We start from the raw sequence: 21,480 nt of genomic DNA, 5'->3' as shown, positions 1-21,480 counted from the left end.
TTTGTCGACACAAAGATATTGATCGGGTGAAGTCAAATACATATTAGTTTTCTTGGATCGTGTAGATTTCTGGGATCATGTGTAGCTAGCATTAAGTTTATTGTTCCCAAGACTCTAAGCTAAAACCGCTTGGCTCCATGAATCCGGAGTAGCATCAGCAGTATTTTTTAACCAATCAAATGTTGAATTTTTTTTTTCTGGAAAAATTATTAACATATTCAGAAATCTTCGAGAAGTTTTGAATTGGATGTCTGCACTTGAAATTTTCAAGTTAGGGCTAGCTTGAGGGCCTATTGTTTACAAACAACTTGCCCTATCCATAATGTTTTTACTATATCAAGGATTCATTGATTCTAGATTCCAGGAAATTTACACTCTTGATATTCAGGATTGAATTGATATAGTTACTTTGAAAGTCTATTAGCTTTGCAGAATGAAATAAGCTAGTAGGACTGCTGGTTCATTAAACTTAATTAAATGATATCGGTATTTTAATTATAGAGTTTGTTAATTTTCAATTCTAACACATCTCGACCCCTAAGATCTAACTCCAGCACCATCTTGTGGGGGATTTTATAGGACCAAGGTGTTATCTAAAGACCATCGCATATTCTGTTAATTAGCTCTAGTATCTCCTCTTTGTTATTCAGTGATTATCTGATTTTTGTATTGACTTTTTAGAAAATTGTTATTTGATAGTTGTCGGGTAAGAATGTGTCATTTTTATAAATATATATATGTGACAAAAAAATCATAAAAAAAATAAACACAAATAAAATCAGTGCTTATCTAAATTCGGAGGAATTAACACTTACAATGTTCAAATAAAACACGTATATATCTCCTGTAGAAGTAATATTAAAACAGGTCTCAAATTTCAGACACAAATCATATCTCCTCAGCTAGAAGGAGCTAGCCTGGACAATAAATTAACATGGTCCACTTTTTCTGACCAACCACTATAAGAGGAACCCTTAGAATAATTTAAAAGAATACTGATTATGGTATAGTGGATAGAATTTTGAGAAAGCAGTAAGAACAAAAGAAATTTATGTTAGCTATGCGAGTAATATTTCTCTGCTGAGTTAGACTTGAACTTAAGATAGTTTTGGGTGATTGTGTCCTTAATTATCTAGTAGTAGCGATTAACTAAAATTAAGGCAAGATATAAATATCAAAATCTCGTGTTTGACACACACATATAATATGGAATCACTTAAATAATATATCTAAAAGACTAAACATATGCAAGCTAATTAGAATAATTAGTATGCCTTTTCTTAAGCAAAGATAAATTAAGCTTCACAAAGCATGCAGTCATAAGACGAGTGATTCTAGTTTCACGCCCATTACTGGTCAAAACTTATCAATCTAATATGAATTATGAAACAACTAGCGAACTAAAAACTTCAAGTAGCATCCTATACAAAAGAAAAGGAAAAAAAAAAACTTAAAGCACCATTGTTGTTTCAGATAAAGAGTCTAGGAAACTGAAAATGAAGCAAAAAATTACACAACTAGAGAATACTATTTCATACTAATGGAGTAAACAAAAAGTACCTCTCATATTGCATATTTTCCTAGGACGACAAACCTGATGATCAATGGTTAACTTAATTGTAAAATGCAGGTAGTCATACACTAGTGAATAGCAACGTTTACTTATTTCATGTAAAATTTTCTGATTTCTATACATATATGTGTAACTATATATATAGCAACAAAAACAATAAGTAAAATTCACAATCTCTCAAGTCTTGGAGAACGTGTCATCACTTGAGAAATCCAAAGGACTCCAATTACCAAACAATAGATTATTTGGATCTTGTGCTTGGTGATCGTCAGCAGGTCCAAGCATTGGCTCTTGCGTTGCTGCTGCTGCTGCTGCTTGCAGAGATTGATTCATCATCATTTGAGAATTCAACCACAATATTTCTTCACTGGGCAATGGTGGCAACACTTGATTACTTGGAATTCCATCTTGAACATGATGACCATGCTTTTGAACTGAATTAAACATAGTGTAGTAACTTTGATCATTGTCTCTAAAATGGGTTTGAGTTTCCGCAGACGACAAGTCAGAAAAACTTAGGCTTCTAACGAGCCCATTATTAACATTTTCTTCTGGTAATTGAACCCTAGACTCCAAGTTTGTACTCACCATGCATGAATTAAACTCCATAGATGGATCAATATCCGGCAACTCCGGCAATTCAAAGCTTCCGGCAGGCTTCTCCTCCGGCGGTTGATTCAAGAAATTTGCAAAAACAAGGGCAATATCAATATGAGAACCATCTTGCTGTTGCATTAAGGATGAGGTAGAAGTGGACTCAAGAAATCCATTAACCTTGTTTATTTCGCCCATATAGGACAAGCTTTTCGACGAGACGCCGTCGGTGGATAACCTCACCGACTTGCCTCGTCTGTTCTTCCGGCAGCCACCGCCAACGGGCACGTTCCTCAAGGACCCACCTTTGGTCCAATACCTTCTACATCCTTTGCAAAAGTACCTCGGTTGTGTCAAGCTGTAATTGTTGTAATAACAAAATTTTGTATTAGAAGAACCACAACGTGGACAACTCGGTGATATTTCAACATTAGGCTTGTGATTCCATACTCTCTCCATCACCAAAAATGAACTTCATTAATAATAAAAAAAATAAAATTATTGATTCTTCCACTCTCTCTCTCAATTGAACTTGAGAGAGATTCTCAATAGAAGAGAATGTTATAACAATGCAAGCCAAGAGTTATAAGGAGTGATGAAAATTAGAAAAAAAGCACTTGCGCACTAGAAGCACTTAAGTTGATGAAGTGCACGTGAGTTGAGGGTTCCGGAGCCGTTAAGGACGTACAAGTAACAAACCAACCCCGTAGGCAAATACACGGTGTCGGTGTTTCAACACACGTGGCACGATGTCATTGGTGGGAATGAATGTAGTATGGGAAGCAATTGCCTCGAGAAAATCGTTAGGGTTTCTTGCAAGGGCAGGCAGAATGAATATTTAAAAAAGATAATGGTAACTCGCGGCGTTGCAAGTGTTTGTTTATGATCAAATCTTAGAGATGGTATCATGTTAGTGTCTTCAAATTAAGTAAAATTTGGCCTCGTGAATAGGGATTCTGATTTCGAATGAATAAATATGTTTGTACGTATGGGTTGCATCGATCGGGATTTGTAGTGATTTTTTTACTTCAATGGAATGAGATGTAAGAGATCTTGCCAACAGTTATATGGTAGTTAATAATGAAAGCATATCTACACATGTATCATTCTCTTGCCAAGTAATTGACGTTACTTCTTGTTGGCGTTACCAAGGATAGATAAAAATGTTCTTTCGTATATTTGGTGGAAGATGTGGTCTGCTTTTCAGTTGATCAGTTCTGGTAATAAAAATCAAATAGTTCATAAATCTCTAAAATAATTGGTTTTTATTTGGTTCGGTTTTAAACCGAATCAAACCAAACCAAAAAACAAAGGTTCAGAGGAAAACAAAGGTTCAGAGGAAAACAAATATATATTTATATTAGTTAATATGAGTGATTATTGATATGATAGTATATGTTTTATTTTAATTTGTTTAACTGTTGGTGCTTAGTTGAGTGGCTTATTTCGAGAGATAAGATGTGTTGATAACTAGGTGTAGAGTTCTAATATTGTTAAAAGATATGTTGAATAATCAAAAAATGGTGAATGTGGATGGCAAATTAGCAATAGAACTTTGAAGTTTCTTTTATATATGATTTTGTGTTGTTTCTTTCTTGTTTATTAATTTAGTAAATTTCTAGACTATGTTAGTTTGTTTTGTGTTAGACTTTATTATGTTGATTTATTTGACTTTATTTTGTTGTTTACTATTTGTAGTTTTATGAACCTAAGATTGTTATTGCAGTAATAATATATGACTGTTATGTTGTTATTTTGTAATTGAAACTACATAGTAAAGTTACTTGAACCAAACAAAACCAAACTAAATTGAATTAATTTAGTTCAATTTGGTTGAACTCTAATATTTAGTTCATAAAATTGTGAACCAAATGGATTCGGTTTGGTTCAGTTCCGGGCTACAACCAAATCATACTAAGATTTTTCACTGTAAACATAAGTGAATTTAAGGTCCGGTAATAATATTTTAATGAATTATCTCTTATGTAATGAGGATTCGAAGAGAATGGAATATACACACGTAAATTTCAAGGCTACTTTTCTAGCAAGTAATTACTAAACACTTACAATACCAAATAGAGTTCAGGGCTTAATACATCTCCCAATAAGAGTAATATATATTTATTTTCTCAAATATAAATAAAAATCCTTAATTTACCGCGCTTTAGAAAAAATAGTGAAACGGAAATAAAAATAAAAAATAAAAATCATAATATTGGTTTGAATATTATGAGGGGCATGAGTACGTTGACAAATGTTTCTTAAAGGAGGAATGTTTCAATGGTCGTAGTAAACGCTAAATAATAAAATTAGCTTGAAATAGTAAATATCTGGGATCATGCGCTCCTTGGATCATGCAGCTGCAGCTGCAGCCTCGTTGATTTCATCAATATGCTTTGCTAATTCGAGGATTATATTCCGTCAAAAAAGGACAGAAAAAATATTCGAGAATTATGAGAGCGTTTGGGGCAGTTGCGCTGTGGACGTTATATCTCAAAATCAATCCATATCAAAATTTCCTATAATTGTGAACTTTTAAATGTAACAACTGTCCCTTGCCCTGCTGACCTGGTGGTTATTGGCAAGCCATGACAAAACCAGGTCACAATGATAAATCGAGAAGACGAGCCTCGAGTGGTTCAAGTCTTTTCTCGTGAGTATTGTGAGTGTAGAATTTCTCTTTATGTGACAATAGATCTCTGTAGAGCAAATCTTCGGGCTAAGCATCAAATAGACTGCATGACGATAGGTTTCAACTTGACCATATGTTTCAAATTTCTACGTTGGGATTCGAGTGTACCATATCATTTCAAAACCAGGTCATGATAGAGTTTCAATGCTATTATTAGAGACCTTCTATTGTAATGTAAATTTTTTTTTTTCATCCTCTGGGGATTCCGTTATTAACAGTACCACGTCATCTCGATTTCGAACATAACCCCTGTTTAAAACATTACTCAAATGCACAATACAACTCAAAACCTAATCACCCAAAATTTGATAAACCCAGTACAAAATCAAGCTCAACAGGATATCGAGTTTCATAACAAATTTTTTTGATTATGTATTTACATTTTATGTTACACATACTAATGTAACTTTACAATGTAACGTGGAGTAACACAACAATGCCCCTTTCCGGATAACCGGGAAACAGCTGCACAACCGAAGAAGCATACATTTTTTGGCCTTTCAGAGCTATGTCAGTCAGCTAAAACGAACAAACTACAGAAGTACCAAACAAAATTTGTCTCCTGCAAATGAATAAATCAGAAAATGGCGGATATATGGAAAGGGATTTCAATAAATCTAGATATAAATTTACATGTTTATAGTACATGAATGATTCAGAACTAATTTGAAAAATGAATGATTAGCTGAAGGCTGCTGCTGCAGATTGCAGTTACCCTCCGCAAGATAAGACCTCAAATGGCCTTGACTCAGTTTCATTAAGTTCATATCCAAAAATTTGCAACAGCGCTGATATCATGTCTGCTATAGATGACCCAACCTTTCCTGTTAGACAATATAGACAACCAGGTCTTAGGAATTAGTACTAATAAAATATGAATTAAAATTGTAATGAAGAATAATCCTAATCTTCTTGCAAGGAAAAGGAAGGAGCTATTCAACAATGCCATGAGAGTTGGGGCCTAATGGAAATGCCATAATTCTAATCGAAACTAAGACTTAAACCCTACATAGTTTAAGAAGAGGCCCGAGATTTATAACTAACCAGGGGGGTTTTAAGAATCTATTAAGGTCTGGAAATTCCAAACTCCAATTCTTTCTTTTGTCAGTATAACCTCTGAATTTTCAGACAATAGAAACCAGAAACAGAAAATGAAATAAATTCCTGTTCAGCTCTTTATTTTCTATCATTTCCACCGCTTCTGCTTTATTGCTTATCAAAAATAAATTCTAAGGCTGCTTCAGAAGAAACAGGGGGAAAGCTGGAAAGAAGATGATGATGGATAATAATAACCTGAAGCATCTGCATTAATTTCGGATGCTGCTCCAAAAGCTGACAAAGTTTTTCACGGTCACTCAATAAAGACTGCCATGAAAGAGAAACCAAAAAAAAAAAAAGACTAATAGTTAGGAAGAGTCTAAGAATGATCTATAAGAATAAAAACAACAAAATACAGAGAATAGCAATCAATGACTCTGTCAAATCTATAAAGCAAAAGCTGAGCATAAAAATAATACCTGAATAGCTTCAGGGGACTTGAAATACTCATGTAATGACATTGCTGGATCTTGTTGCTGCTGAGATCCAATATCACCTTGGTGATGTTGAACTTGGGGCTGAGTACGTTCAACTTGCTGCTGTTGCTGTGCTGGTGAAAACTCTTGCTGCTGAGATTGATAATAAGTATGAATTGGAGAAACTTGTGGTGGCTGCATTGTTTGTAATGGATGGACTTGCATCTGAACAGGGTTTTGTAGAGATGTGACTTGTTCCAACTGCTGTGACGCTTGCATTGGTGGCCTCAGATGCTGAGGCGGTTGCTGAGGACGTGGAACCTGTGGGGGCTGCAGTGGCTGTAATGGAGCTAGAGAATGCATTGACTGAATGGATGACTGAGGAATGGAAAGATTCTGCATGATCTCACCCTGCTGCTGCGCTGGAGTGTTTCCATAAAGAGTTGCAGGAATTGAAGCTGGCCTATTGAATACCAAGGGCGGCATGATGTGAGGTGGTGGATAAGAAACTCCAGCAGCTGATGCAGAAACACTGCCTAACCGTGCATCAATCATTGGCACAACAGAGCTCTGGGCCTGGGGAAGATCAGTTGTTCCCCCAATGTTCTGATTGTACATGGACATCTGAGAATTAGCTTTGAATGATGGCAAATTATAGGGGCTAGATGAAAATGGAGGTGGAGTCGGAGGAAGCGGAGGCCTCGAAGATCCACCAGGTGTAGAGCTGCCACTAAATGCTGATAGATAATCTGCGTGAACCTACAAAGAAAAAAGATTGAAGATGACACAAACTTCAAAAATAACAGACGCAGCTGGAGCCTGTAGCCAAAATGGTGAGCAAAAGAAAGTATCTTCTCTTACTTGAAAACCAGGAGGAACTGACATCTGTACTTCTGTTAGGGAATTAACATATGGAGAAGAATGACTTGGAATAGAATCGGAAGCCTGAGACATTCCAGGTGAGATTGCTTGCGGAGGTGGCATTGGAGGTAAAGGTGGTTGATTTGGCATAACTTTCTGATCATAAAGTCCTCGAGATCCAGTACCTACAGGAAGATTAGCAGCATGCTGCGGACTGTTCTTTGGATAAAAATTTTGATTCATCCTCGAATCAGTTGGCATAGATGACCCTGTAGCATTGTTGTAGAGAGAGGCCGAAAACCCAGGACTATTTGCTGCTGCACCAGAATCAAATACACCAGAAGCCTTAGCTGTAATAACATTCTTCGAGTCATCAGACTGCTCAAAAAACTTCTTATCCGAAGAAACACTTGGTTCCCGAGTCAATGGCACATCAGGGCGTGAGACTGACATCCTGGAAGAAAATTCACTTTGGGCGTTTTCATCAGCGTTAGAAGCTAATGGTGTACTCATGCGAGAAAATTGACCACTTTCATTAACATCACTCTCTGTCTCCTCAACAATTGAGTGTGGAGAGCTTTGCTCAACAATAACAGGGGCAGGCTGCTGCAGATTATCATCCAACTGGGGGAAGGGCAATTTATCATCAGGTTCGGACTCCTCATCGTCAAATACGATATCAATTCCCTGAAGATCATCATCAGGATCTGTTTTCAACTGCTTAGGCTTGTCAACTTTTTCTTTTTGGGTGCCACTAGTGGGAGCTTCATTCTTCACCTGTATTGTTGCCTCCCCAACTACAGTTACTATACGTTTCTGGCGCTCCCTTTCTCTAGCCATAAATTCATCAACATGCACTGATGGAGCTCTTCCACCAGCAGATCCAACACGCTGGGCTATTATTACATTAGAATTACTGACACCTTCACCACTTCTTTCTTTTGCAATGTAGTCATCCACATGCAAAGATGGAGCCCTGCTGGTATTTGGTTTTCGCTGCCTAAATGAATCCCTCTTCGTAGGACCAGATGGAGCTGTAGTTGGACCCAGTCCACGTGAGAAAGTGTTTTGAGTTGTCTCAGCAGCTGAATTTTCTCCTCTAGCACGCCGGCTCAAGCCTTCCACTGGTGGCATTTTCCTTTTTGCAGGAAGAGCTGTTTGTGACAATCTCTCAGGCAACGTTTCTGGACATTCCCACATAAACTTATCTTCAAGTCCTACAAGATAAAGTTTGTCATCGTCCTTTTCAACATTGCCACCCGCCATCTGATGTATGTTTGAAAGAACTAAAACATCATTCGGTGATGGAAGAATTCCTTCAGTAAATATGACATTGTCCACATCAACTGAACCAGTAGGCTTTTGCAACAATAATAACAACACCTTCACAAACTCCAAAACCTATTACACCAATAATTGAATATAAATGATAAGACCATTCAAGGGAAAACAAAGAATTTCAGTGAACTAGTTCCTAAGAAGCTATAATACATACCTGACACAAAGATGTCTGCAAATCAGGGATAGCTGAATAGTAATTGTCATCATTGATCTTTGACAAAACAGTAAACATTTTCTGTATAAGTTTTACATTTTCTTCTGGAAAGCTTTCAGTCCCACTCTTATCATCAGGAAGCCCAAAAAGATATTTCAAAGCAGCAATCGCATTTGAATTTAAACTAATCAACACAAAAGCCAAAAGTTAAGCTAGTGAAATAATATAAAGCCAATTAATGGATTAAAAATATAGCTCTGCATAATCGTATGGTCAACAACTATAGCGAAGACAGCAATTATGAAGGATGCAGCTAAGAAGGACAAAATAAATATATAAAATTATTCAAATCATCTGCAGCCAATTAGAATATAGAAAGAATAAAAAACAATAAAATAAAAAATCAATAATGAAGATGCAGTTGGAACAGTTGTTTTTGCACAGAGGGCAGCGTATGCTGATGTTCCACAAGTGTTATGGCATTATTCAAGAGGACTATAATAGAAACTCATCTCTGTCTTCTCTGTCTTACGCATCTAAACACAGAGATTAAGCATATATTGGAATTGCTACTAGCTATGTTTGCACAAAAGTACAGCTGAGTCACAGCCTAAAGTTAAAAAGATGAGTGATTCATGAAAGTGATGAAAAAGGAAACTCAGATTCATACTTTGCAAGTTTTCAGCCCACCCCTTGGTATTCACACAGCTTGCACATTTGACGAGCTAATCCTTACAACTATAGAAGTTTCAAATACTATAGCAGTGAAATTACTAGCAGCAAATAAAATGGAAATAACTTTCTAATTACAAAATTAGTAGAACTTACAGAAACATAGAAGTGTAGGAAATCAAGAAGTTGATAAAAATAAACAATGTTTAAGATCAGTAAACACTAAAATCTCACATAAATACATAACATAGCCAATTATCAAGGCGGACTGACCTTTTCCTATCCAGGCAAAAGCGCAAGGACCCTAACAACAAAGCACAAACAGCCTCAACTGCATAAGTTGACAAGCCATCATTTGAATCAACTGAATTTAGTAACTTTGTCCAGCAACATAACAAAGGAGGATTCTTTCTCCATTCAAACTCATTTAGAAGGCTACGGTCATCGTTCCTTTCATGTCCTCTCCCTGAATCAAATTCTTCTAGAGTAGAATGGGTATGACAAATAATTGAAATTAAAGCACTCTGGCCTTCACCGCAAGAAACTAATTCTCTGAAAGCAGTAAGACAAAAGACCAATTCTTTTCCAACCGGCAGGACCTGTGAATCAAGAGTATTCTCTATTACCATTAGTATAGTGAAGCATGCAGACCTTTGACTAGTTGCAAAAACGCCAAATATTTTCTGATTTTTTTGAAAAATATAAATTAACACAGCTTTTATAAAATTGCCCTGAACAAAAATCTAATCAAATCCTTAATTTCATCACTGCTTTAACTTCTAAAGACATGTCTCTTTAAAAAGCATTTTAAGAGACATTTAAAAAAGAGGAAAAGCATTTAATAGAAAGCAACTTTTAACTTTTAAAGATATGTCTCTTTAAAAAAAAAAAGGAAAGTGAAGAGATTGAACAATATACACATGACAAAATTGATTCAGATTTCAAAGGAGATAATACCTGACAAAACTTTAGGATATGTGGTAAAATCAATGAACAATCATCGGCACTCAGATTATCAAACTTGTACCTAGTAAACAACAAAAAAATTCAATCAACGCACTGAATACTCCATAAAGGAAAAAAAAACAGAAAAGAAAAAAGGACATAATATATTGCATCTACTCACAGATCATGTCTTCCAGGGTGTTGCATAGGTGTTTGAGAACAGCAGAGTAGTGAGAAAGACTTGAATACCGGAAGGCACCAGCTAGTCAAAGTAGAACCAATTTTAACAGAATTTAGTTGATCAGAAAACTGTTTTCCATCAGAATCAGTAGCTTCAAAACACCTCTTTAACACTTCAATCAGCATTTGGGGTACACCCTCCTTTAACAATACCGCCTGATAGCAAAAATAATCATCTTGCAAAGATAAGTTGCTAATAAAAATTGGAAAGGAAAGGGATGGGGCTGGGAGGACATTGAGACAGACAGTAAGAAACCTTAGCACATGGATGCTCCAACAAACTAGAAAGAAAATCAAGAAGCCGGTGAACCTGAAAAGATAGAAAAAGAATATATCAAGCACATCACTTGACAAACTGTTTAACTATACCATGGGATTATAATTATCACCTTGTACACATCCATGTCTGATGGAGAAGATGAGTCAGAAACATGATCACGGATCCATGCTAAGATAGGCCGTAGAAGTAGGGAAGCATTTTCAGATTTTTGAGAAGCAACACGTATTATGAGGACTCTAAGCATGTCTTGTATGACTATCAACGCCTGTTGAAGAGTAAAATCACCAGATAAAACACAACCGGAAAAAAAAAGAAAAAAAAATCAAAACTTTGTTAAAAAAGAACAAGTTATACTCCAGTATGCCTCCAGCAATACCACAGATGAAAATGACCTCAAAACCAAAGTAACATTGAGGGGGAAGAACACGTACAGAGATAGCATAATGTCGGATAATCTGAGCAATCTTGTCAAGATGAGGCCTCAATTGGGTAAGCAGCTTCTCACGGCAGCCAGGCTCTAGATACCACTCTACCTCTCTCTCCTTCTGAGGCCCCAACAATGACCCAACTGCCAATGTTCTAAGGGCACTCAGCGATGGCATTCCATTTCTCCAAAGCCAGATATCTTCTTCGGGAAATAAATCATTCTTTCCATATAAAAGAGATAAAAAAAGAAAGCCAGTCAAATATCAAAGTTCCAGGAGGTTCAATCATCAAAATATTTCAGGAATGTATATATCAGTTCTAAAATAAAGAGCGTCACTGAAGATTCACATCAAGTTGTCAATTTAATATTGGGCAAAATTGCAACACAGGCCGAGTGGGCCAGGCAACCAAAACAATATGGTGAAGTAGACATGTACTTGAATACATAACATCTACCAATTCCATGTATCAGAGAGAATCTGCAATTAAGAATGGAAATGCATACCAGAAGACAGAGTAAACTGCAGGTCTCCTTTGGACCCAAAGCTAGCAATGAAGTAGTTTGAACACTGACTAGAAGGGAGTGGAAAAGACCAGGAGTCCAGCCATAAATTGGCCAAAAAGCAAGTGCAGATACAACAAGACGGCAGACTGCTCCAAAACTAAGTGCAGAATTAGGATATGGAGAGGATAAGTCCGCTGCACATGCAGCTAACTTCGGACTGCAATCACAATCATTCTATCAATTATATACAGATTATGGAATGTAATATATGTAATAGAGAACAGGCAAAAGTTAAATACCTCACTTCTCGATGCAATCTTAGAAGGGCATTCATTAGTTTTGTATTCTTATGCTGCTCATTACCTTCCTACAGATATTGCAACAAAACAAGTTAATTCTTAGACAAATTTAACAAATAAATGTAATATTGCAAACTAATAGAATTACAAATGCAAACCCAAATAATCCCCTCCAAATAAAGCATAGGTAGCCTTTAGTACGATGCTCCCAAATAAACCACACAAGGAACTAAATCTATAACCATTACTAAGAAGGAAGAGGAACAATCAACCAAGAAAAGAACTGTCATCCGAGGTTGGAATTTCTGAAAATGTTTCTAACAACACCAAAATGTCAGCTATGATATTGTCCATGGCACGCAGTCTAAAGTGTTCAGTCTCACTAAATAACCTAAATAGGTATGCATGAACAGAGCAGCCTTGATTCTATCTTTACAACAATCTATTCATACTTCTCGTGGTTGAGTTGACAGCCAATCAAACAACCCCTCAAGATTGAGGCCAAGGTCTGGTTCCAATGGAAAGAAGCAGCCTTCCTAGGACTCAGGTCCTGAGTTCGAGCATTTAGTATGCATGAATTAAATTTAAAAAAAAAATTTCCTCAAGCTTCCCATATGTAATCGGAGTTACCGTAAAATGTAAATGGCCTTACAAGAATACTCAATTACAAGAAGCGGCCTTCCTAGGACTCAGGTCCTGAGTTCGAGCATCACTAGTATGCATGAATTAAATTTAAAAAAAAAAAACAATTCCTCAAGCTTCCCGTATGTAATCAGAGCTACCACAAGTGGCCTTACAAGAATTCTCAATTAACTGATGCAAGAGCATAACTGGTCACAAAATAACAGATTTATGAAATAAGCATTTTCTGGTCAACTTGTGAGCCCTATAAAACATCTAAACAATTAATTCCTTCTCTAAAGCAATCCAAAGCTCCAACTCTGGAGGTACGTTAATGAGAGAGCTTTACCTCTACACATACACTTAAATTCCCATTAGAAACAAGCCACGTTTCTTGGTGTCAAATCTATAGATCCAAAGATCTGAGGACACCAAGAGGCATCAAGATATAGAGGGTTCTTAAAGTTTTTGATTTATCCCATTTCATAAAAGAAAATACTAAGTAATATCATGGAAGTCTCCAACCCATAAGCAAAATTTTCATGGACTTTCTATGCCACTTGCTCCATTTGGATATGCCCAAAATAAGCTTGTCATATAGATACCATAGCATCACCAGTGCTTACTAACCAGTAATATATAAATGTGGCAGCAATGTCACATGATCCTTCCAATGTATTGAAGATATTAAAAATGCAACAAACCTGTAATTTCTGCAGAATAGTGATTAGAAATACCAAAGAAGGGACCAAAAGATCAACTAAGCACTGTTCACGATTACGTTCCAACAATAAATCAGATGAAGAATTGCATTCTGTACCATCATCAATGAGGTAATCTGTCAAAGACAACATAGTCAAACACTTTCATATAAGAGATGATCATCTGATACACTAAAATTTTGTAGACTAGAACTGTGTATGATATTAACAATTTAACATGACGTAAATATATACATTAAAAATCACAAACTGCCTTAAAACAAGTGCATATGTACCATAATTGTTTGAGGATCTCTCGAGCATGAACCTACAATTTACCAGAATTGTGTAGACAACTGTTACAGCACCTTCTTCATACAGGGCAGCAGCAACAGCCTACACCAACCAGAAGAAGAAAAAGTATAAAGAGATGCTGAAAGAAAAAACCTACGGGAAGTAAAGGTAGTCAAAATTATACGGCAAAAGAACAGAAACAACATACTGAGTTCTCTGAAATAAATGCCAAAATTCTAAGTGCTGTTGTCAACTGTGCTATGGAAGAGTCACGTAAGGTTACACCATCAAAAGACTTTTCAGAGATAATTTTTACTAGATTCTCCATAACATTAAAATCAGAACCACTGGAAGGTTCACCAGTGGCATTTTCAACTTCCATCAAATCGGACACTAGATTGCTGGTTGAGGATAAGTGAGCATCTCCTCCAGAAGCTAACACAGCAGCATACCGGAGAAGACCAATGACCCCACTTTTGTGATAAACTACACCAGGATCTATCCATTCCAGTAGCCGAGTGGGAGCATCTTTCCTATTAGACCCAGGAGAAGAAGAATGTAGAGCTTTGTGAAGTTCCATGGCACGACCAATCCAAGAACCCAGTGATGATGCAGTTGAATCAGTAACAATAATCTCAAAAATCTCAGCAGCTGAGTGCAAAATGGCAAGACTAAGGGGAGATGCTCCTGAAAAGCCAGAAATTCATCCAAGCGTATGCTCATTACATATGTAAACAAGAAAACTTGCTACTGGTTCAAAGTTGAAAATTTAACAGAGCAAGTGGACTACCACCACTTTTAGTTGATGGCTCCTGTTCCTTGGCAGAATGTAAAGCTTCAATTAACATTGAAACAGCCTACAAAAAATTCCATGCATCAGAGTATGTAGGCATTCAGCAAAATAGTACTATATACTACAAACTCAACAGTGTTAAAACAACAAGAAATTAAGAATTGCAGCAGGAAAATGGTTATTTAGAAATAATTTCTGTTAGGTGTGGTTCATGTTGTACATAATGGAAAAAGTTTTTCTAAGATTAGTGCTAAAACCAAGATAAATCCATGCCCACCAAACCAGATCAAAGCATTAAAGTACACATTTGACATATAAGAGAAGTAAATTACATCATAGGACAGCAAAAGGCAATTAACCACCATTTTAATAGAGAGTAGCTACTGCAGAGAGATACATTCAAACAAACTGGCAAGTCTCTTTTAATTTGACTACCAATGCCAAACACAAAATTAAAACTCAGTTGCGAATGCAACCATAAATATAACATCAAACATCATTTTGTTCATACCTCTGGGAAAAACCCAAGAGTCAGCAAAGCCTGGCGTCCACAATCAGACCTGCAAATCAGATAGCATGGCAGGTCAAAACCAGTAATTTCACGTTAAAACTCCAACATTGACCAGATGAATAAACAAGTTTGACCTAGAGACACCACAGAGTTCCCACAACACCCATAAAAATTCTTCTGACTGGGGAGTTGATGTAAGCAATCGGTCTATAGCATTAACCTGAGCCATGAAATAAGAAAAACACTATACTTAGAAATAGCTACAAACTCTAATGGAATTAAACTCAAAAAACATTAAGGAAAAGAAGAGGATAACAGAGAAATGATAATCTCTTCAAAGAAAGGAAACTAACCACCCTCAAATGCATCTCAACAATTGTAGCAACTTCCTGCAGACCACAAGTAAATCCCTTTGACATCAAAACATAAGCATACCGAAGAGGAACACACTCTTCCTTATTCATATCAGTAACTCCCCTTAGAGCATGAATTAACGTAGCAGAAATTTCATAATGATGTAGTAGAAACACCAAGCCTGAAAGAAAACATACAATATATAAATTGCCACCATTTTAGAGTCTAGTATTTGAAAAAAATAAATTTAAAAAAAAAAGAAAAGCTGCCATCAACACACCTGAGTGACAAAAGAGCAGCGAAAGAATTATTGCTCCAATGGACGATGCAATATCCAAATACACATCCATAGCATCACCCACTTCTGTACGTAATATAGATGATGACAACAGAGCAGCTGACAAAGAAAGAAAGCCTCTCTCCTGAAACAATCAACATTTGAAATTAATAATGCTGCTAAAATTCCCCTTATGACAACCCCATCTCCTGTACTCCACCAGAAGAAAACACACTCACAGACGCAACAAAAAGTAAATAAAAATCTGGCAGTTAAAAAAAAAAAAAAGAAAAGAAAGCAGCAACATAGAAGTAGGGTGGATGCTTCATTAAGTAGAAAGAAACCACCCAATCTACTCCTTCCCTTTAACAAAAAATGTGAAATACTTGTATGAACTCCAAAACTAATTATAAAACTTTAAAAAAAATTGTCAGAACGGCTCAAACAGTTAAATTTATTAACCCAGTGGCTAAAATTACAATTACACAGACTGAGACTGATGGCGAGACTACTGCACATCATATTAGGTAAACCATAGGGAAGGTTCTTAGATCTAACTTCAGTAATACTCCTATAAAAGTAAACCATGCAGGACCTTTCAAAGTCTACAACCAAGTTTAGACTACCAAAGATAAGTACAGGGAAATGAAAAGGGATGTGAAACATACATATCTGGGCAGACAGTGGCCCAACAATGTCAAAATTCCCAAAAGCAACCATAATACAGTATTGCTGCCCCAGATCACAATTGATAAGAAAAAACAATCTAAAATCAGCACAAACATATACATACATGGTAAAAGTAGTACCTTTTAAACTTCTCTGTGAGATAACTTGAGATCATTAAGACATTAAAGCATTGCATCTACATCAGTTCTATAGAGTCAAAATTACTTTGCAACATACAGTTGTCCCCATGTGTCATCATATCCTGGAAGTTTATTTAATCGGTCTAATCAAGGACAAATCTGTCAATTTACATTATCTGCATTCTAAGTGTAATATCATACATAAAATTCACCACGCAACACACATTTCCACAAAAGACCATAATCCAGAACATTTTAGCCCATGGTTTATGCTCAAATTGCCACGGGTGTAATAATAGTGAATAAATTTATTTTTTTGTTTTTTGTTTTATTTTTTTTTTAGAGAAAAACACCATTTGCAAGAGTTATCAGGGAACAAATATCAACATCGCATTTTGACAAGCTTCGGACATATCTTGCTCCAATTAGGAAAAGAAAAATGAAATTTTAGCAAATAGCCCAAAAGCTTTTATAGCATGTATGCACCATCAAGACATAAAGAATTAGCAAAACCAGCACAATGCTTTCATAATTACAGAAGGAAAAGAAAAAATGTGAAAAAATTGTTGCACAACTATGAGATGTGAGCATGTGAGTTACCCACATGGGGTAAGCTAACTACTTGATGTACCTTAAGAAGGGTCAGCAAATACGGGTCAATATCCGAGTTTGAAAAGCTGCAAGTGGATGAAGCGATTAAGTTACTGGTTACTTTATATGACAATAATCCTTCAGCCTGAACAAGTGTCAATGATCTTCTTGCAGAAGACACTGGAGAAGGATCTTCAATTGGACCACGCAAATTTATCAATTTCTGCAATAATCCATGTCAACAAACATGAACTAAGAAATGCAATTGCATAACATGATTTGTCCATATGGTTCAAAAAATACTACATTTTCATAAAGAGGGTCTGTGTGTGCGCACGCGCTTATATATATACAACGAAAATTCAAATAAAGTAACAAACTGACCAATAGCTTTTTGAGTTGAGATTTGGCACTTATAAGCATGTTTGAAGTAGCAGCCGTGACCTTACCAGCAGCAGGCAGGCCTCCCAATACTGACAAAACAGCACTCTGGAAATGAAGTGGAATATAATTACCAAACAGTATCCAATTAAGTTTTTAAATGCAAAAACACAGCCACCCACCTTTTTCCGGCCCAAACCCACTCCCCAACCTCTAGCAAGAAGCATACCTCATATCGTGAAGCTACTTCATAGTATCGCAAGCGACGAAGGACAAATGTTGCAAGAGAAGCCACATCATGACGTGGTTTCTGCAGTAATAAGTTCAACAATCGACTGTATCCCTCACTAATACCAGACGGGATGTTCTCATCTTCACGAGGCCACCACCCCAAAAAACCTTCACAACCAATTGAATGCCGTGTAGCCTGTTCAATAGCTCCAAGTACAAGCAACATAATGACAGTAGAATTCTCAATGTCACGACTGAAAACATATGCAAGTTGATCCATCCCCCCACTGTCGACAAAGTGAAAGCAGCCTTCTCTACCAGAGCACAGCAAAAGGGCCACGCTCAGCCCCAAAATGACACTCTTATTCTGAACATAAAATTTACATCATAAATGAACAAGATGCAAAAGCATGTTAGCAGGCAGAAGAGTAGCAAAGAGAAAGGGCAAACTTTCTGTGGCATATTTATTGAGAAGAAGCAATTTATAAGAACTAAGAAATGAGAGTGGAAATTTTATTTAGGTCCAATCACCTGTGGAAGATTGTGATGCCCCAGACTTGTGCTGTTCCCACTAAAATTAAAGTACTGGCTTAGCATATCCACCAACTCTTTTGAAGAAGCCATATCAGCTTCAGTCTCGAAAAAAGCACAATCCCCCAATAATTCAGCTGAATCATTCCCTGAATCATGCTGAAGGGCTGCATAAAGTTGAATAAGCTCTTTTCTGGCCTTAATAACAGCATGCTGTAGATCATCTTCATTACTCTTCCTTTTTCCAGATGCAAGATGCTTCTGACGGGTTGTGTCACCTAAGTCATGAGTGACAAAAGATGAAGCTGCCAACACCACAGTACTTACAGTTTTATGTACAGCAGACTCAGGGTTTGGCAACTCAAAGACCTTCAACATCAGATGTAATAACTGTTTAACCTCAATAGATATATCAGACGGAGCAACTGGTAAAGACAATACTTTTAGAGAGGATAAAGATTCCTCAATTGTACGATTAATTGAATGCAATGCCAGAGGCAGGTCTTCAAGCTTTCCCTCAGCAGAAGTAACAAGATCAGTTAAAGAGCTATCATCAAAATCGATGTTGAACTGTCCCAGATCCTCAGCAGTGTTTCCATATATAATCAAGCTTAGACTGCGGTAGCTGCCCCTTACAACCAGATGATTAGTTACAACAGCCTACAAAAATTTAAAGCATGTTCATCACGATTCTGTACTACTTCAAGCCTCCCCAAAAGAGTATGATAGAAACCAGACTCAACGAGGAGAAAATTTCTGAAATTTTTCTTCTTCCTTTTAAAAAAAAAAAAAATATTGAGCAGGAGAATAACAGAGGTCAATAACATGAGAAATTGTTAAGCAAAGAATGCAAGTCTGAAATAAAAGTCCAGAAAGTACAAATTTCACAGCTAATGACTGAGAAAACTGTTAGATAAATTTTTGCAACCTTCATTTTAGATAAAAATTTTGCAAAAGTGTTTTCTAATTCCTGCTTTGGCAAAACGAAAACAACTTTCAAAATCTGAGATATGTAATAGTAATACTTGTTTTCTCATAAAATGAACCTAGTGAAAATATATCAACAACTAGTAGTATACTGTATAAGAAAAAGAAAAAGAAAAATAATGTGAGTTTCGCAAATCCTACTTTTTAAGAAGAACAAAATGTCTTTGTACATTAAGACTAGTTTTAGTTATTCAAATTCAGTGGCAAACACAATTTTTGCTGGGAAAGCTATGTCAATCAAATAATCAAAAAAGAAAAGACCTATCATTTGCAAAACTATCCTAAAAGAATAAATGTGTTTCAAAAGATTCAAAGCACCTAGTCCTCTTTTAACAGAAAATTAGAAATGCATTCATACATTTTCTAACAAAACTATCAAGAATTCTCCATACATATTAATTACTCAACAAAACAAGCCATAGACAAGTATAAAACTAGCATGTGCCCAGTGGCTAATTATCTTAAGGTACTCAAATGGGCACAGTATGAAGAAAATAAGGTAACAACAAGTGAAAAAATATTACTATACACGATGCAGTAATACCTCCACTTCTAACACATTTGATGAAGAATGCGAATACAGAAAAGGCTGACAGAGGCGCCTAAATCTTGTTTCTCCCTCGCATTGAACAAATACCTCCAAAGCAAATGAAGGAGGTGAAGTGGCCCTATTCATGAAAACATTTTATAATCATCATTCACATTTTATAACGTGAATTTTTCCAACATCTAAAACTTTAAACTTCAACAAAAAAACTGTAAAATAAAAGCCCAATATCAAATTAAACATCATTCAAAACTTTTTTGCATATCAAACTAACAATGATCGAAAATTTCTACCCCCCCCCCCCCCCCCAAAAAAAAAATGTTTAACCCTTAACATAATATACATAATTTCTATTACAAGCAAGTACTCAAACTCTGTAACAGAAACCTGGGATCAAATCATAAAGGATGGACCATACTGAAAAAATCAAGGTAGCATCATTGCTACACCATATAACTTTTCTCAGACACACTATATCGATTACTACTTACAATCAATTTAATATTGCAACTAAGTTAAAAAAAGAAGCATAAGACATTAGAGGAAGCTCCTACAACATACCCAACAAGAGAGACTGCTTGAGACGTGGAGCTTGCATTTTGTTCAAGAAACTCACATGCAGTTATAACAATTGGCTCTGCAAACAATACCTAATAAACAAAAGAAACATAATAAAAGATCAAAGTATTAGCAAAGCGATCAATAATTTTCATTCACAATGTAATCAGACACGAGATTAATCAACATACAAGTTCTTCACTTTTCCACAAAGATTCATAATAACAAACTTCACGAGAAAAAATTAAAAAAAAAAATGAAAAGCAATAAATACGAAATTAAATAAAGAAGAGTTATAAAGTAACAGCGAGGTTAATGAAAAGAGCGTACCTCGTCAACGTACTCGTCGAGTTGGGGGTGAACGAAGGTCTGAGCGAACAGGACGCAGGGTTCGGGACGACCCATAATGCGTTTCGGGTCGGATATTCTTTCGATTAAATAACTGGTTACCGGAGCATGAATAGAAGTGAATTACGCGTTTTATTTGAATTTTAGGGTTTTGTGTGTAAGTGAAGTTAAGTGAAGGGGTTTCCAGGTTTTTGCCACCAAAGAAGTTAACTGAAAGATACGGAGAGTGAAAGTCTGAAAGAGGGAAAGTACAAAAAACGAAAATATATGTATATATAAGGGCTTTTGGTTATGTGGTTATGTGGTTATGTATGTATTACTATTTGGAAACCAAAAAGTATAATTAAAATATGTTTATTAAAGAAAAAAATCCATTTTACTTTTTGGTGAGGATAAAATATCTCATTTCATCTTTATTTTTAAACGATATTTTATTTTATGTTTTAAAATAAAATTTTTAAATTAAAAAATAGAATACACCTCATTCCGTTAATTTACTATTAATTTACTGATTCATTAAAGACGAAATAAGATTTTTTAATTAAGAATATAAAAATCTGATTTTAATGAATAGGTAATAATAACACTGTATTTAAGAGTTTTATAAAAAATTCTTAAATATAATTAAATAATATCTTATTTTTTACATAAATTTAAATTTTAAGAATACCTTAATAAATAGGTAATAATAACACTAAATAACATGTAGAATGTATATTTAGGACAAAATTTAAAAAAAAATGTAGATTTCACATGATGTCTTTTAACTTGTTCTAACTTTAGTATAGTCAAATAAATAAATAATCAATCAATCAATATTAGGATTTTACCAAAAATAAATATAGACTCC

At 35.7% G+C, this 21,480-nt stretch overlaps 2 protein-coding genes across 2 annotated transcripts; both read right to left on the bottom strand.

The window, feature by feature from the left end:
- Positions 1 to 1,750: 1,750 nt before the first annotated feature.
- On the bottom strand, positions 1,751 to 2,626 carry LOC18038244 (dof zinc finger protein DOF3.5). Its single transcript, XM_006429991.1, has one exon. It carries the CDS (start codon positions 2,624 to 2,626, stop codon positions 1,751 to 1,753), a length of 876 nt encoding a protein of 291 aa, XP_006430054.1.
- A 2,519-nt stretch (positions 2,627 to 5,145) lies between these two features.
- Positions 5,146 to 20,859, bottom strand: LOC18039117. Its single transcript, XM_024181908.1, has 28 exons — positions 20,613 to 20,859; positions 20,286 to 20,374; positions 19,722 to 19,845; positions 18,191 to 18,850; positions 17,658 to 18,026; positions 17,432 to 17,536; positions 17,088 to 17,270; positions 15,651 to 15,792; positions 15,370 to 15,551; positions 15,151 to 15,236; positions 15,017 to 15,065; positions 14,503 to 14,569; positions 13,921 to 14,399; positions 13,715 to 13,814; positions 13,422 to 13,555; positions 12,097 to 12,164; positions 11,798 to 12,014; positions 11,298 to 11,513; positions 10,976 to 11,131; positions 10,843 to 10,896; positions 10,528 to 10,742; positions 10,359 to 10,428; positions 9,675 to 10,000; positions 8,730 to 8,913; positions 7,235 to 8,635; positions 6,377 to 7,132; positions 6,153 to 6,224; positions 5,146 to 5,683 (listed from the first exon to the last, which is right to left on the bottom strand). Exons 1-28 carry the CDS (start codon positions 20,685 to 20,687, stop codon positions 5,663 to 5,665), a joined length of 6,600 nt encoding a protein of 2,199 aa, XP_024037676.1. The 5' UTR covers positions 20,688 to 20,859; the 3' UTR covers positions 5,146 to 5,662.
- Between the last annotated feature and the right edge of the window lie 621 nt (positions 20,860 to 21,480).

Source organism: Citrus clementina, unplaced genomic scaffold (genome assembly GCF_000493195.1).
Source record: "Citrus clementina cultivar Clemenules unplaced genomic scaffold, Citrus_clementina_v1.0 scaffold_6, whole genome shotgun sequence".
Lineage (NCBI taxonomy): Eukaryota > Viridiplantae > Streptophyta > Magnoliopsida > Sapindales > Rutaceae > Citrus > Citrus x clementina.
The sequence above is the reverse complement of the archived record's forward strand: the minus strand, read 5'-3'. Positions and strand labels throughout refer to the sequence as shown.